Raw genomic sequence first — 14,117 nt, 5'->3', positions numbered from 1 at the left:
CTGAGATATCAGGATTTCTGACTTGTATTCCTCCTTGTTTCCATGTCCTCCAGTGTAGCTATGTTCCAAACTATAGGCCCTTTTTAGAATGGAGCTCTACAGACCTCTGAGCTATGGGAAGTGGCGAAATGTCTTTCTCCTCTCATTACCTGCCATACATGAGTAGTTTATCACAGGGTTGCCTGACTGATCTTGTGGTTATGGCATTGTCGACCCTTTCCCAGCCCTTTCCAGAGAAGTAGGACTGGAGGGCTTGGGAGTTTGGCCTAGTGGTAGAGTGCTTGCCTAACATGCATGAAGACCTGGGTTCGATTCCTCAATACCACATACATAGAAAAATGCTGGAAGTGGTGCTAACACTCAAGTGGTAGAGCTCTAACCTTGAGAAAGTCCAAGGACAGTGCTCAGGCCCTGAGCTCAAGCCCAGGACTGGCAGAGAGAGAGAAAGAGAGAGAGAGAGAGAGAGAGAGAGAGAGAGAGAGAGAGAGAGAGAGAGAGAGAGAGAGAGAGAGAGAGGGGATTGGAGCTATAATATTTTTTTCCTCCCCATCATTGTTTCCTTGTGCTTTTCAGCTCTCCTGTCACGTCCTCAGTGATTGATTTGTAATGCTTCTCTATTTCTTTACAATGAGGTCTCTCCTTTGCTGCCATGACTCTCCCCATTCACAGAGGAAGCTTCTTCTACTCAGCCACCTAGCCACACCCACCTCCCAGTATCTTTTAATTACTGTTATTCCTATGCTTTGATTTGCAATTTAACAGAATAATGCCTCTATTATGGTTGCATTTATGTTCTTAATGTTTAGCATTTTGCTTTGCAAATGAGGCTTAGAATCATTAATTGCCATAATGAATTTCATGACCTTTTTACTTTGTATTATACATATATTTTAATTGGTGAGGAGTTGATTTTTATTAACACTATTAGCCAGAATCACAAGGAGTCTGCATTTATTGCGCTCTTTTTTTCTCTCTACAGTGCACTAGATTTGCAGTTAGGACACCAGTTTTATTTTTATAGCATTTGAACATTTCTTGTTCTACTTACTTGTAAAGAATGTGTTTTTACCTGTTATTGTAAATAATTGTACTTTGAAAAACATTTGTTATGTAAGAAAGCTATTGTTTTAGGATGTTAATCTTGTATCCAATCATAAAAGCCATTATTGGTTGTAGGTGGGATGTGGGGAAGGAAGGCAGATGGAGAGCTTAAGATAAACCAAGTTTAAAATGTTACCTAGATATCTGAGAAGGAACCCAGTATCTTCTATACCCTATGCTTGGCTGAATAGACTACTGTGTATGGATGAGAAAAAAGAAATCCCAAAGTAGTTGAGGAGAAATGGTCTGTGGTCTATGAGGAATCCTTGGAATTCTGAAATGGTACACACAGAAAAAAGTATATGTAGTCTTTACAAGTTTCCTCAAGGCAGATGAGTTTCTGCTTTCCCTGATGGTGAATACAGAGAGATATGTTACATTTGAAAGGCCTGTAATGAGAACCACAGAGGACAAGCACACTAAGAAACTTGTATACTAAGGGGCCGGGAGTTTGGCCTAGTGGTTAAAGTCCTTGCCTAGCATTCATGAAGACCCGGGTTCGATTCCTCGGTACCACATACATAGAAAAAAAAAAAGCTGGAAGTGGTGCTGAGGCTCAAGTGGTAGAGCTCTAGCCTTGAGAAAATCCAAAGACAGTGCTCAGGCCCTGAGCTCAAGCCCAGGACTGGCAAAAAAAAAAAAAGAAAAAGAAAAAAGAAACTTGTACACTAAGATCACAGCAGGGACCATAGGCCTTTGTAGCTCCTGTCAGGCACATTCAGGACCAGAATGGGTGTGGGGAGTCAAGCCAACATCCAGAGTAAGTCACAGAAAACACACCACAAGAGTATGCAGAGGGCACGTGCAGAAACCTCACCCTCACTACCAAAAGGGACCTAAGCCTTTCCTACCTCATGATGTCTTTGTGGGAAGGAGGAAATGAGAAAGCGCTTCATATGGGGAAAAGAGCACAAATGAGCATACATTTATGTTATGAATTGAAGAATTTTCTTAAGTGACAAGATTCAATTTTGTGCTCCTAGAGAAAAATAGGTGCCAACTAACAAATTTAACTCAGTCATAGAGAAGAGACCACATTTCATATGTCTGAATCAGAGCATGAAACATTTCAAAACTTTTTCATGCTGGTGTAATCTTGCTGCCACATAGTTTCTGAAGAGTACACAATACCTCTTTTTTTGTTTGCCAATCTAAGGGCCTGAACTCAGGGCCTGAGCACTGTCCTTGGGCTTTCTCAAGGCTAGAGCTACCACTTGAGTGTTAGCACCACTTCCAGCTTTTTTCTATGTATGTGGTACCAAGGAATCGAACCTGGGTCTTTGTGGATACTAGGCAAGCACTCTACCACTAGGCCAAGCTCCTTGCCACACAATACCTCTTTTTAATGTGTTTCCACCAGGCTGTATTCCACAGTGAGGAGAAGGGGATCAATGCTAAAAGCTGTAGGTTTACAGTGAGAAGAGATGGATATACACCATTATGTTGCATAGCAACACTCCTTTGGGGAAAGTTAAGACTCTGAAAACTAACCATCCACAATCAGCCACACTTGCTAATGCTTTCCATGTTTACCTAATAGACAAGGAATGACTGAAAGTTTGCCCTTAAGTTTCTAACTTCCAGAAGAATAAGCTAATTGCATCCATCCTACCTCTCTCATGGAACTCAGCTATAAAACCAGGACAGACGTGTATAGCATTGATATGAGGACTCTGAAGATAGTGTGGGGGACATTTGTGCTGAATTCATGTCTTTTCCTCTGGAATCCTCTAGCCAGGAGCTCAAGAGATAAGTGAAAATGGGTATCAGCTCTAATGGGGAAAATTCTAAAGCTCTGACTTACAGCTTGAGGGGCAGGAGAAGGAGTTTTGAGAGTAAAAAATCAATAGCCACAGCAAGGTAGCTAGACAGTCTTTTCTGGTTTGGAATGTAGGGGTTGGAAGGATTTTGATTCAGGAGCAGCCTGGAAAAAGAATGAGACACTCAATCACAAACAAGCCAGGCATGGTAGTACAGCTTTCATGCCTATAATCCCAGATATGTGGAAAGCATAAACTGGAGAATTCCAGTTTGAGAACAGTCCCAGGTAAAAGGTATAAGATCCTATCCAACAGTAACTAAGAGCAAACGACTTGGAGATAGGGCTCAAGTGGTACAGTATCTTAATAGCAAGCACAAAGCCCTGAATTCAATTCCCAGGACCAGAATATATGCTTACATATGCAAAGGAGAGACAGACCAACCAACAGACAGACAGACAGATAAACAGACAGAATGAGAGATTAAGAAGAGAAAAAGAAAAAGGGACTATTTCTGGAAGTTTTAAAACAACATATATTTCATATTGAATGAGTTTAGATAATTGTAGTTTCTGAAGTATTCATCTGTTTCATCAAAGCTGTCAAATTTACATACCTAGATTTGATCTGTAATAACAGCCCCTCTCCATTCCTGGCACCAGTAACTCATATCTTCTTTTCTTTCTTCCCTCAGTCTTGCCAGAGGTTATAGAATTTTCTTGGCTCTCTCAAGACTAGCTCCTATTCTCATTGATTTTGTGTACTGTGTGTTGATTAAACATAGCAATATGGAGGGGTTTTAGGCTGAATTTAAAAAGCCAGCCTCCATCAGGCACAAGTGGCTCAGTGGCTCATGCTTGTAATCCTTGCTACTTGGGAGGCTGAGATCTGAGGACCATGCTTCCAAACTAATGCACACAAGAGAATCTGGGAAAGTCTTATCTCTAATTAAAGTACCAAAAAGCAGAAAGCAGAGCTGTGGCTCAAGTGATAAAGCCGAAAAAAAAAAATCCAAGCAAGAGTACAAGGCATGAGTTCAAGCCCTAGTACTGGCACAAAAAGAAAAACAAAAAGAATTTAAAGCCAGTTTCTAGGGTTACATGAAGTATCATTTCATTTCTATGGCATCCTTGAGAGATAAAACTATATTGACAAAGAAAAGACCAATGCTTGTTAATTGTTGGAGAGACAGAATGGCTGCCCAAAAGAAATTGTGGGATGAACCAACCCTTCTGAGAATGAAAATCAAACTGCATGCTAAAATTCATTAAGAAAAAAACACACCAAAGTTAAGTCAATTTTGCTAATATTAATTTAAAAAGAAAACACAGTGTCCCTCCTATGTTCAGAGAACAAATTACAGTTTTTTTTAAATAAGTGGCCAAATGTAAAACCATCCAATTAAATATTTTTCCTTTCTAAACTTATTAAGAGTTTGTTTTAAGAAGTATCCCAGTATAAAGTGAACCAATCAAATATTTTTCCTTTCTAAACTTAAAGTTAATATTAAAACAATATCCAGTTACACCTATTTTCAACAAGGTTTTAGAAAGAAAACTAGCATTCTCATAAAATTACTATGAATAAACTGACACTGGCTTTTTGGATGAATGTGTATCACTAAGAAAATATCAAATAAGGACTTATTTCAATCCGTTTCCAGAAATGTATAGTAAAGGTGTACTTTCACAAGTTACAGGAGTGTGCATGAGCTCGTTCTTGGTAATATAGTAGTAAAATTTAAGAAGCAACTTTAATCTCCATAGGTAAATAAATCATATACACATATACAGTTAATGAGCAAAAATTTATTATTAAAATAAAGCTGGTCCTCAATTACAGGTAATGAAAAGCCTCTAAAATTAATTAGTAAGTAAAAATACCAAGGTGGAAAAACAATAGAGATTGAACTTATTACTGTTTATAATGGACTGTATTATAGGCGGTGGGAAAATATACACTTATATAAAAACCAATGGAATAATATGAAAAACACTGTTAGTGATCTGATTGGATCATGATGCTTTTTATACAGATATTGAAACATCACCCTGTGTCCCATAAGTACTTAAAATAAAGATGTCTGTTAGCGATAGTTCTATTTCTAGCTGGGCTTGGGTATATAAAGAGAAGAAAAGAAATCATTTCAACTTTCATTTTAAATCATTCTGAGCTGTGTGAAATCCATAAAAATGTTATCATTGTTAAACTAATAAGAAAAATCAATACCTTTGAACAGGTTCCTTTTTTGCAGTACTGGGATTTGAACTCAGGACCCCTCAGTTGCTAGGCCCCTCTAGCCTCTTCTCATATTATTTTCATGGTAGGTTCCTGCTTTATGCGAAAGCCTGGCTAGGCCATGATCTTCCTACTTAGCTTCCCCGTGTCACTGTGGGTGATAGAATACCCCCTCTAGACTTGGTCACTGTTTCCCTCATAACTGACTCATGACATCTTGCCCAGCCATTGACTGAGATAGATGCACAGAAACTTCTTTTTGTTATTCTCCCTGCCTCCCAAGTAGCTAGGCTTAGAGTTCTGAACCTCTGCACCTAGCTACTTGTACAAAGTTTATGAAATAAGACAGATGACCTTCCTCCAGCCCTGGAAGCATAATACACAGAAACAGGATATGAAGCTCAAAGCAGGATGGGAATACAAAGATATGCTTTGCACGTGTGAGGCTCTAAATTCCATCCCCGGCATTATTGGAGAAAAAAATATGTATGTATATAACACTCTCTCCAAGTACAAACCACATGTCCATGCCTGGGAATAACATTGCCTGAGGCCCAGAAACCATATCCTTTAGACAAATTTGTGAAGAGTCTTCAGTTTTCTGGGTTGACAATGTATAAACCATAGTTCCAATGTTTTTCTAATTCAGACTAAAGTTATACATATGACAGCTAATATTTGATTTTTGGTTGTTTTGTTTTGTAGAGTTGTGGTGTTTGAACCCAGAACCTCACACTTGCTAGGCAAATGCTTTACTACTTGAATCGTGTCTCTATTTATGTTTGAGATAATGTTTTGTGTTCTGCCCAGACTAGCCTGGACCCTCTTCCTATTTACACTTCTTGTCATAGCTAGAGTGACAGGTGCATGCCACCCAGCTTTTTCTGTTGGAATCAGAATCTCACAAACTTTTGCTTGGCCTGGCTTCAAAAAATGATCTGATCTCTGACTCCCAAGTAGCCAGAATTAAAGGCATAGGCCACTGGTGCCTGGCCAAGAACACAGAAATTCTAAGGCTGAACAATATCAAAAATCAACAAAATGAGGTTTGTGATCTTGAAAAAACTTACCTAATTGTCTGTTCACCAGTTTCTTTAATGAGGATGAAAGATGGGTAAGACTCTTGTTAGCTCCTAGAATCAGTGAGTCACCTTGTGTGGCTTAGAAACTGAATTTTACACCTCCTATCCAGGGTCAGATCCCATTGGTCATCAAACAGAATTGGCCAATGGTCCATGTCAATCATTAGACAATTTCTATAAAAATATTTTGTGTTTTGCTTAGTTGTTCAGGTTTGCTTTATGAAGTAAGCAACACTTTAAGGAGCATATTTCTCACATGTTTTAGATTTCCCACCAATTTTTCATTGTTTTTTCCATTAATAGTTGACATATATCTTTAAGATGCATTTATATTTCAGAAATGTTTATGGCAGTCAGGCATGGTGTAACCTGTTTCTCCAAAGGAGGAAATAGAAAAATCATCCTTCAAACTAGCCCAAACAAAAGCACAAGCCCTTATCTGGAAAGGAAGGAAGGAAGGAAGGAAAAAAGGAGGGAGGGACGGAGGGAGGGAAAGAAAGAGGGAGAGAGGGAGGGAGGGAAGGAGAGAAGGAAGAAAGGAAAGAGAGAGAGAGAGAGAGAGAGAGAGAGAGAGAGAGAGAGAGAGAGAGAGAGAGAGAGAGAGAGAGAGAGAAAATGGCTAGGGATAAGTGTAGAGATGTTTTTTCTAGGTCTTTCCCAATTTCAGTCTCTACTATTTAAGGTCTATGGTAATACAGTATGGCATTTTAGAACCAAAGTCAAAGAGAAAGATATTAAATATTATACATATGTGTATTTACACATATCATATATACACACAAGAATATATAATATATCATATATACTATCTATAATATAAATTAAATGCCTAAAATACCATACTGAAAGTTCTTGTAATTAATGCTTAAAAAAGTGGGGGAAGGCACCAACTGATGACTCTTGGCTGGCTATAATCTTAGCTACTCAGGAGACTGAACTCTGATCTCAGTTCACAGCCAGCCTGCACAACAGAAAAGTTCCCTTGAGACTCTTATTCCAATTAACCAATCAAAAACCTGAAGTGGTACTGTGGCTCAAAATGGTAGAGCACTAACCTTGAGCAAGAGCACTCCAGGACAGTCCCAGGCCCTGAGTTCAAGCCCCCTGATTGACCAAAGAGAGGAGATGGGGAAGAAAGTAAACAGGCTAGGATAAGAGAGTGAGTACCAGCAGGGCTGAGAAAGTGGGTAAGTGATTATGAATATGGTCCATGTCATTTATTTGCATGTATGTAAATAAAACAATGAAATCTATTGACAGTGTTTTAAGCAGGAGAAGTGGGATGGAGGAGGTAAAAGAACACATTATTTAATTGTGTGGAAATGTCACAATGAAACCTCCCCTACACACAGTGCCACTTCACATAAATAAGATGATTAAGTAACTTAAACATGTTTACATGTCCAAATAAAAGTGTCAACTTTTAGTAGTGAAGGAAAGAAAAACAAAGTATCCATTCCCTTTCCCTAAAGTGTGTTAGTGTATTTTTTACTTCTGCTATATTAATCTTTATAGAACCTTCTGTGCTACTGCCTGGAGGGGGACGAATGCCCCATCTCTGTTCCACTTGCCTACAGCCTGGCCTCCCTGGCCTTCCACACCTGCTGCAGCACCTGCTCTCAGCTCCATGCATCCTTCCTGCACTGGCCAGAGTTGCTCAAAGGAGTGGGAGGAGAAGGACAAGGAGAAGCATACTCAGGTCAGTGACTGCTACATTTATCATCCATGTTCAATATCTTCTTTCTCCTACTGAAAAACCTTGCCCAGAATAATTCCATATTTGAGAGAGAAAAGAAGCCCATGAATATGACATGGGGCATGATACACACCAATCTGATCTCCAGTAAGAGATCTCAGAGCTCTGAGAAAGTGGACATAGGGAAATAAATGGATTTGAGGACAGGCAATGAATTTCTGAGGTGTGCTTATTTATGGTTTTCAGCCAAACCATAAATAAAAGCAAGTTAGCTCTAACGTTGCACATCATGAAAGCTCTTGGTGTAATTCATACAAGATAAAATTGATACAAGACAAAGTACCACGTCACCCAGGTCATCTACCCAACACCCCATCACAGTGTCCCTGGTGGATAACCAAAAGATTCTAAAGAGGAGTTGTGTTCAGAATACCAAACCTTAAACCAATTACCCATAATTCACAAAAAAACCTTTTTTCTTTAATTTTGGGAGTTAACAAAGCATAAAAGAATAATAGTGTTGTCATTACTTAGATTTTAGTTCCCAAACATACCAACTTGTCCCATCCCATTCAAAACTACAACCCCTCTCCTCCACTGAACCCTTTCTTAGCAACCCCATAGTCAGAAGGACAGCTGTGATTATGTTTGAGGGATTTTAAGTATCAAATCTCAGACTATTGTCAAGTATGAAATGTGAGAGCAAGATGGTAGAGAGGTGTACAGGCCCAACAGACGAGGGGATTTGAGGCTGGAAGAAACAGAAGTCAGGGGAAAGGACGGGGAGAGTCTAGGTCTGGCAAGGACAGAGAGAAACTCTTGCTCACCTTTCTATCTTCCTCTCTACCCTTTCTTCTCTAGAGAAGCAAAAATATCAGAAAACAGAACCTATCTGGAAGTACTTTCACGGCAAAAAATAAAAGCATATATTGACACTTACATTTCATCTGCTTGAAGATGGATTTGTTAGGTTCAAGCCAGTGCTGGGGAGAAAAAAAAAACACAAAGAAGTTGTGGGTCAAATTATTTAGTTAATAACTAAATGGAATTCCAAGGTACAGCCTTGGTCCCTGTAGATATTCTTCAGTAGTCTACATAAACAACTCAACAATAATAACACAGACAAGGGTACAAATTACAGAGAGTTAAAGGTTTCTGAGTAACATTTGAATCACCGTTGTTAGGAGTAAGGGACAGGAGAGGGAGTATACACTTAAGGGCTGTTCTGGTAGTTTGAGTTCACTCCCTGGTGATTCTGGGAAAGCCACGGATGGCTCAGGAGTTGGAGAATTTAACATTGAGGACCTCAGACAAGCCCAATCCAGTACCAGCATCCAGTTCCTTCTCCAGGTCAGTTCCCCTAAAATGAATATTGAGCCAAGCCAGCATAAACCCCATCACATGCAGAGTAAGCACTTCACAGTAAGCAGGGAGGGATTATGTTCTCAAGTGTGATATCAACAGAAAGAAAAATCAGCTCTATCTCCAAATAAATACTTTAGTGGCCCCAAATCATGTTACCCCAACAGGCATTTATTTCAAGTAGACACGAAACTGGTCCCTGTGGCATCCTCTCTTCTCTAAAACACAGACAAGGGTCACTCAAACATGCTGAGAGTGCAACTGCTTTTGAAATCACTAATCGTGATGTCCCTGAAGTTTTGCAGAGGATGGTAGGAGTGGATTACAAACAGGGTTAAGAGGCAGTGCCACGGGGGATCCATCAGGAGGTCAGGGAGTCTCCTTCATGGGCTCCTCATCTGCTTGTGTTGGAAAGAAGAGAAAAGTCAGAATGAGCTCTGTGGCTCACTCAGCTCCTTTGTGCTGCTCACTAAGCCTTCAGTTTCTGTATTACCCTGTTCATTGAATCCAGGAAGTGTCAGGTTCCCTTGAAGCCTTTCCAGGGAAATACTGTTTAAACAATGTGAAACTTGGGCCTCAACGGGTGCTCAGAGTCACTCCTCTGCAAGAGGAGTGCAGAAAATGGGCCCTCAACACCTCAGCTGTATAGCCTCCCAACTAATCAGTTGGCATCACTGTAGATTATTCCCCTTGACCAGGGTACCCTATTTCTCAGGAACCAAAAACAAGCAAGCAAACAAAAAACAAAAACAATGGAGAGGTAAATCAGTAGTTTTCAATCTAAGGTGTTAGATCCTTACAGTCTTTAAAAATAATTAATGAGGGCGGGGAATTTGGCCTAGTGGTAGAGTGCTTGCCTAGCATGCATGAAGACATAGGTTTGATTCCTCAGTACCACATACATTAAAAAAAAAAAAAAAACTGGAAGTAGAGTTGAGGCTCAGTGGTAGAGTTCTAGCCTTGAGAAAGTCCAAGGACAGGGCTCAGGCCCTGAGCTCAAGCCCAGGACTGGTTCACACCTATAATCCCAGTTATTCAGGAGGCTAAAATCAGAAGATCACTCTCAGAAGCCATCCTAGATAGGAAGGTTTATGCGGCTCTTATCTCCTATTACCCAACAAAAACACAGAAGTAGAGTTGTGCTTCAAGGAGGACAGCTCCAGACTTGAGCAAAAAAGCTAAGGAGCTTTGCCCAGGTTCTAAGTTCAAGCCCTACTACAGGCATGCATGCACACACACACGCACACACACACACACACACACACACACATACACAAACACACACAATAATAATGAGAGTTTTCACTATTTTAACATTATGAAAAGTCTAACAAGAAACACAGCCTTACTCCTTCTTGCCTTGCACACATGGGCTGAGAAGCAAGTTTCTTCACTTCTGGACAAAATGATATCAGTTTATTTGGAATTCTTATCTTCCTCTTATTAAAAATGACATATCTATAATTAAGCATTAGACAGCTCATTCATTATATCACTTAACCAGTACAACCTTGTGCAAAATGTTTAAATTCTCTCTGTCTCAAATCCCATAACTACAAAAAAAAAAGAAATGCTGGGGCCGGGAGTTTGGCCTAGTGGTTAAAGTGCTTGCCTAGCATGCATGAAGACCCGGGTTCAATTCCTCGGTACCACATACATAGAAAAAAGCCGGAAGTGGTGCTGAGGCTCAAGTGGTAGAGCTCTAACCTTGAGAAAAACCAAGGACAGTGCTCAGGCCCTGAGCTCAAGCCCAGGACTGGCAAAAAAGAAAAAAAAAAAAGAAATGTACTCATCACCAGACTTATGTAACTGTAACCCCTCTGCACATCCCCTTTATAATATTAAAAAATGGGACAAGTAATAGCACCTATCTTTGGGCTGTTGTGATGATTTATAAAGTTAATAAAAGTTAATAAATCTAAGCATATAAAAAGTACTCAGTAAATGCTGGCTTGCTGCTAGTCATCTTTACCTAGCATAATTTAATTAGTAGACAACATCTCTCAGTATATGCACTTCCTGGAGGAGGATATTATAAAGAGTCCCTTATGATTAAATTACCTTGTTAGAAAGAAATACACAGGATAATTTAGAACTAAGGCACAAAACAATTAAGAGTGATCACAGAGTTAGGTACTGGTGGCTCACACCTTGTACTCGTCTGAGGCTTAGGCTGATTCTAAGGATCACAGTTCTAAATCAGCCAGGGCAAGAAAGTCCATGAGACTTTCCTCTCCAATTAATCTCTAAAAAGTCTAAAATGGAGCTCTGGCTCAAGTAGTAGAGCACTAGAATTGAGGGAAAAAAACTAAAAGAAAGTGCTTCTGGTCTGAGTTCAAGCCCCAGTACCAAACAACACCGACCAGAGAGCAAGATCTGCTGTTACTGCTTCATGAGGGAAATCCCCAGGTGTTTTGTGAATAATGAAATGTAAGTAAGTTTTCTAAATTCTCCTTGCTTCCTGTCCTTTCAACAACTCAGACATTTTTCTAACTTCAAGTTGTCTCTCCAACTTCTCTCTAACTCCAGAGCTGTGAGGAGGGTTCCAAAGCTGGGTAAGTGTAGGAGAATGAGTTCGCTGGTAGACTGACTATGTCGACCATGCCATTATTGATTTGTTATGCCTGCTATGGAAGAGAAGGGAACACAGACAAACTGCCTGCAAGGTATTTGCCATCAGTGCCCTAAATACATAGTTTCTTAAATAACTGGTTTACTCCTTGTCCTAAGAAATATACCTTGCAGATTCTGTTCAGTTCCTGTCTAGATCTCTTCTTGGTGTGTTTATCTCTTACCCTGGTCTTTGGAGCTCTGTGCATTTCAGTTACCTACTTATACAGTGTAATTGCTACTCGCTTTTTCAGGATCACTACTCTTTCCCAATAAGAGAGTCAAGGTATAGAAAGCTCCAGGAAAAATAACCTAGCAATAATCACATCTCAGAGGATTATAGGAAATCATTTGTTCCAAGGACAGCCAAGGTCTCTTTGTTGGTATTAATTAAAACAAAACAAAACAACAACAACAACAAAAAAAACTGTGTTGACCCACAGCCTTTATTCTCTAATTCACCCATGTGAAGAGAGAGGCAAGGCATAGCATAAGGATTTTCACTGCAGTATTTATTATATAGAGTTACAGAATATTAAAAACAGCATTCGTGCTCATCATGAGGAACAATGCGCAAACAAACTGTGGCCTGGTTGTATTCTAGATACTTCTTTATTTTTATTTTTTAATTATTTTTTGTTGGTCATGGGGCTTGACCTCTGGGCCTGAGAGCTGTCCCCGCTCTCTTCAGCTCAAGGATAGTGACCTACCCCTTGAGCCACAGTGCCACTTCTGGTTTTCTAGTGGTTAATTGGAGGTAAGAGTCTTATTTTATTGCCTGGGCTGGCTTTGAACTGCAATCATCAGATCTCAGCCTCCTGAGTAGCTAAGATTATGGGAGTGAGCCACTGTGCCTGGCTTCTAGATGGGGAAAATCTTTATGTGTAACACGAACCAATCTCTAAGGCACATGGGGACTCTGTCTTGCGTGTAAGTTTATCTGATTTGAGGAGCGGAAGGGGAAGCACAGAAGTGGTGGGTCAAAGGACAAACTGCAGCAGTGATACTAGGTACTATGTTGGAAATGATACTAGGTACTATGTTGGAAATGAACTATACAACTTGGGGGGATAGGGGTCAGAAGGGAAAAAATCTGGGAGAAAATGAGGGAGGGATGACACTGTTCAAAAAAGAAATGTACTCATTACCTGACTTACATACCTGTGACTCCTGTGTATATCACCTTTATAATAAAAAAAAAAGTAGAAACAGTGCTGGTCAGCGCCCCAGGGGACACAGACATCTGTCAGCACATGGCCCTGAACTACAGGAAGCTCATGGTTCCAACTGTAGATTGATTGTTCTAGATGCCATTGGTGACCTTTTATTTTAAGCCAGTTTTCTTCCTGTGCCAATACTATCACAAAAAAAGACATGGGATATTGTCTAATAGGAGCCTAGGGGCAACCAGTGGGTATGGAGCTGTAGCTCAAATGAGAGAGCACAAGCCTTGAGCAAAAAATCTTAGAAACAGTGCTCAGGCCCTTAGTTCAAATCCCAGGACAGGCACATAAAAAAAAGAACATGAGAAGGTAGCAATGTTTGTGATGTAATGCACCTTCTATCTGGTGAATATAATGTAACCCTTTATTAATTATAATAAAAAAGAATATTAAAAAGAAACAAGACTTTTAAAAAAAGATAAAACTGGGGGCTGGGAGTTTGGCCTAGTGGTAGAGTGCTAGCCAAAGACTAGAGTTAGATTCCTTATTACTACATACAGAGAAAAAAAGCCGCAAGTGGTGTTGTGGCTCAAATGGTAGAGCTCTAGCCTTGAGAAAGTCTAAAGAGAGTGCTCAGGCCTGGAGCCCAAGCCTAGGACTGGCAAAAGAAAAAGATAAATCTGAAGATAAACCCTTAGTGTTATTAGAAAGTACCAGTTAGGCACCTGCTGGAATATTGTCAAAACTCTACAGTTTTTCTCTTTCTACATTACAGGAATTCATTACAGGGCAAAAAATCCAACTCCCTAAGTCACCTGGCAAGCCAGGGTAGCTCTGCACAAATTACTAACAAAGGTAGGGTTTAGATACCTGTGCTCCCTCAGCCTCTGGACAGGACCCTAAGGCACCATCTGCCCTGACTCCAGAGCTCCTGTGAGGAATGGAAGAAGTTACCCTCTGTTCTGCACCACACACTAGTGTGGCCTCCTTCTATTCTCTGTCCCAAACCCCTGCTTGCCAACAAGTCTTTCCCTACAAACACTGCCTATCAAATCACTCTTGTGAGAATTTTTATCTCAAGGTCTGCTTCTGCTTGGCCTCATAC

At 40.1% G+C, this 14,117-nt stretch overlaps 1 protein-coding gene across 4 annotated transcripts in view; it reads right to left on the bottom strand.

The window, feature by feature from the left end:
* The window catches only part of Frmd3 (FERM domain containing 3), a 281,531-nt gene that overhangs the window by 105,221 nt on the left and 162,193 nt on the right, over window positions 1-14,117 (bottom strand). For 3 of the 4 annotated variants that reach the window (XM_090329478.1, XM_090329480.1, XM_090329479.1), the window contains exon 3: window positions 8,818-8,860. The exons of the other annotated variant lie outside the window; for it this stretch is intronic. In XM_090329478.1, the coding sequence (XP_090185604.1) occupies window positions 8,818-8,860 (43 nt within the window). The remainder of the gene's footprint in view (window positions 1-8,817; window positions 8,861-14,117) is intronic. 4 annotated transcript variants of the gene reach the window in all.

This window comes from Megascapheus bottae, chromosome 3, assembly GCF_031878675.1.
Source record: "Megascapheus bottae isolate mThoBot1 chromosome 3, mThoBot2.hap1, whole genome shotgun sequence".
NCBI classification, from domain to species: Eukaryota; Metazoa; Chordata; class Mammalia; order Rodentia; family Geomyidae; genus Megascapheus; species Megascapheus bottae.
The sequence above is the reverse complement of the archived record's forward strand: the minus strand, read 5'-3'. Positions and strand labels throughout refer to the sequence as shown.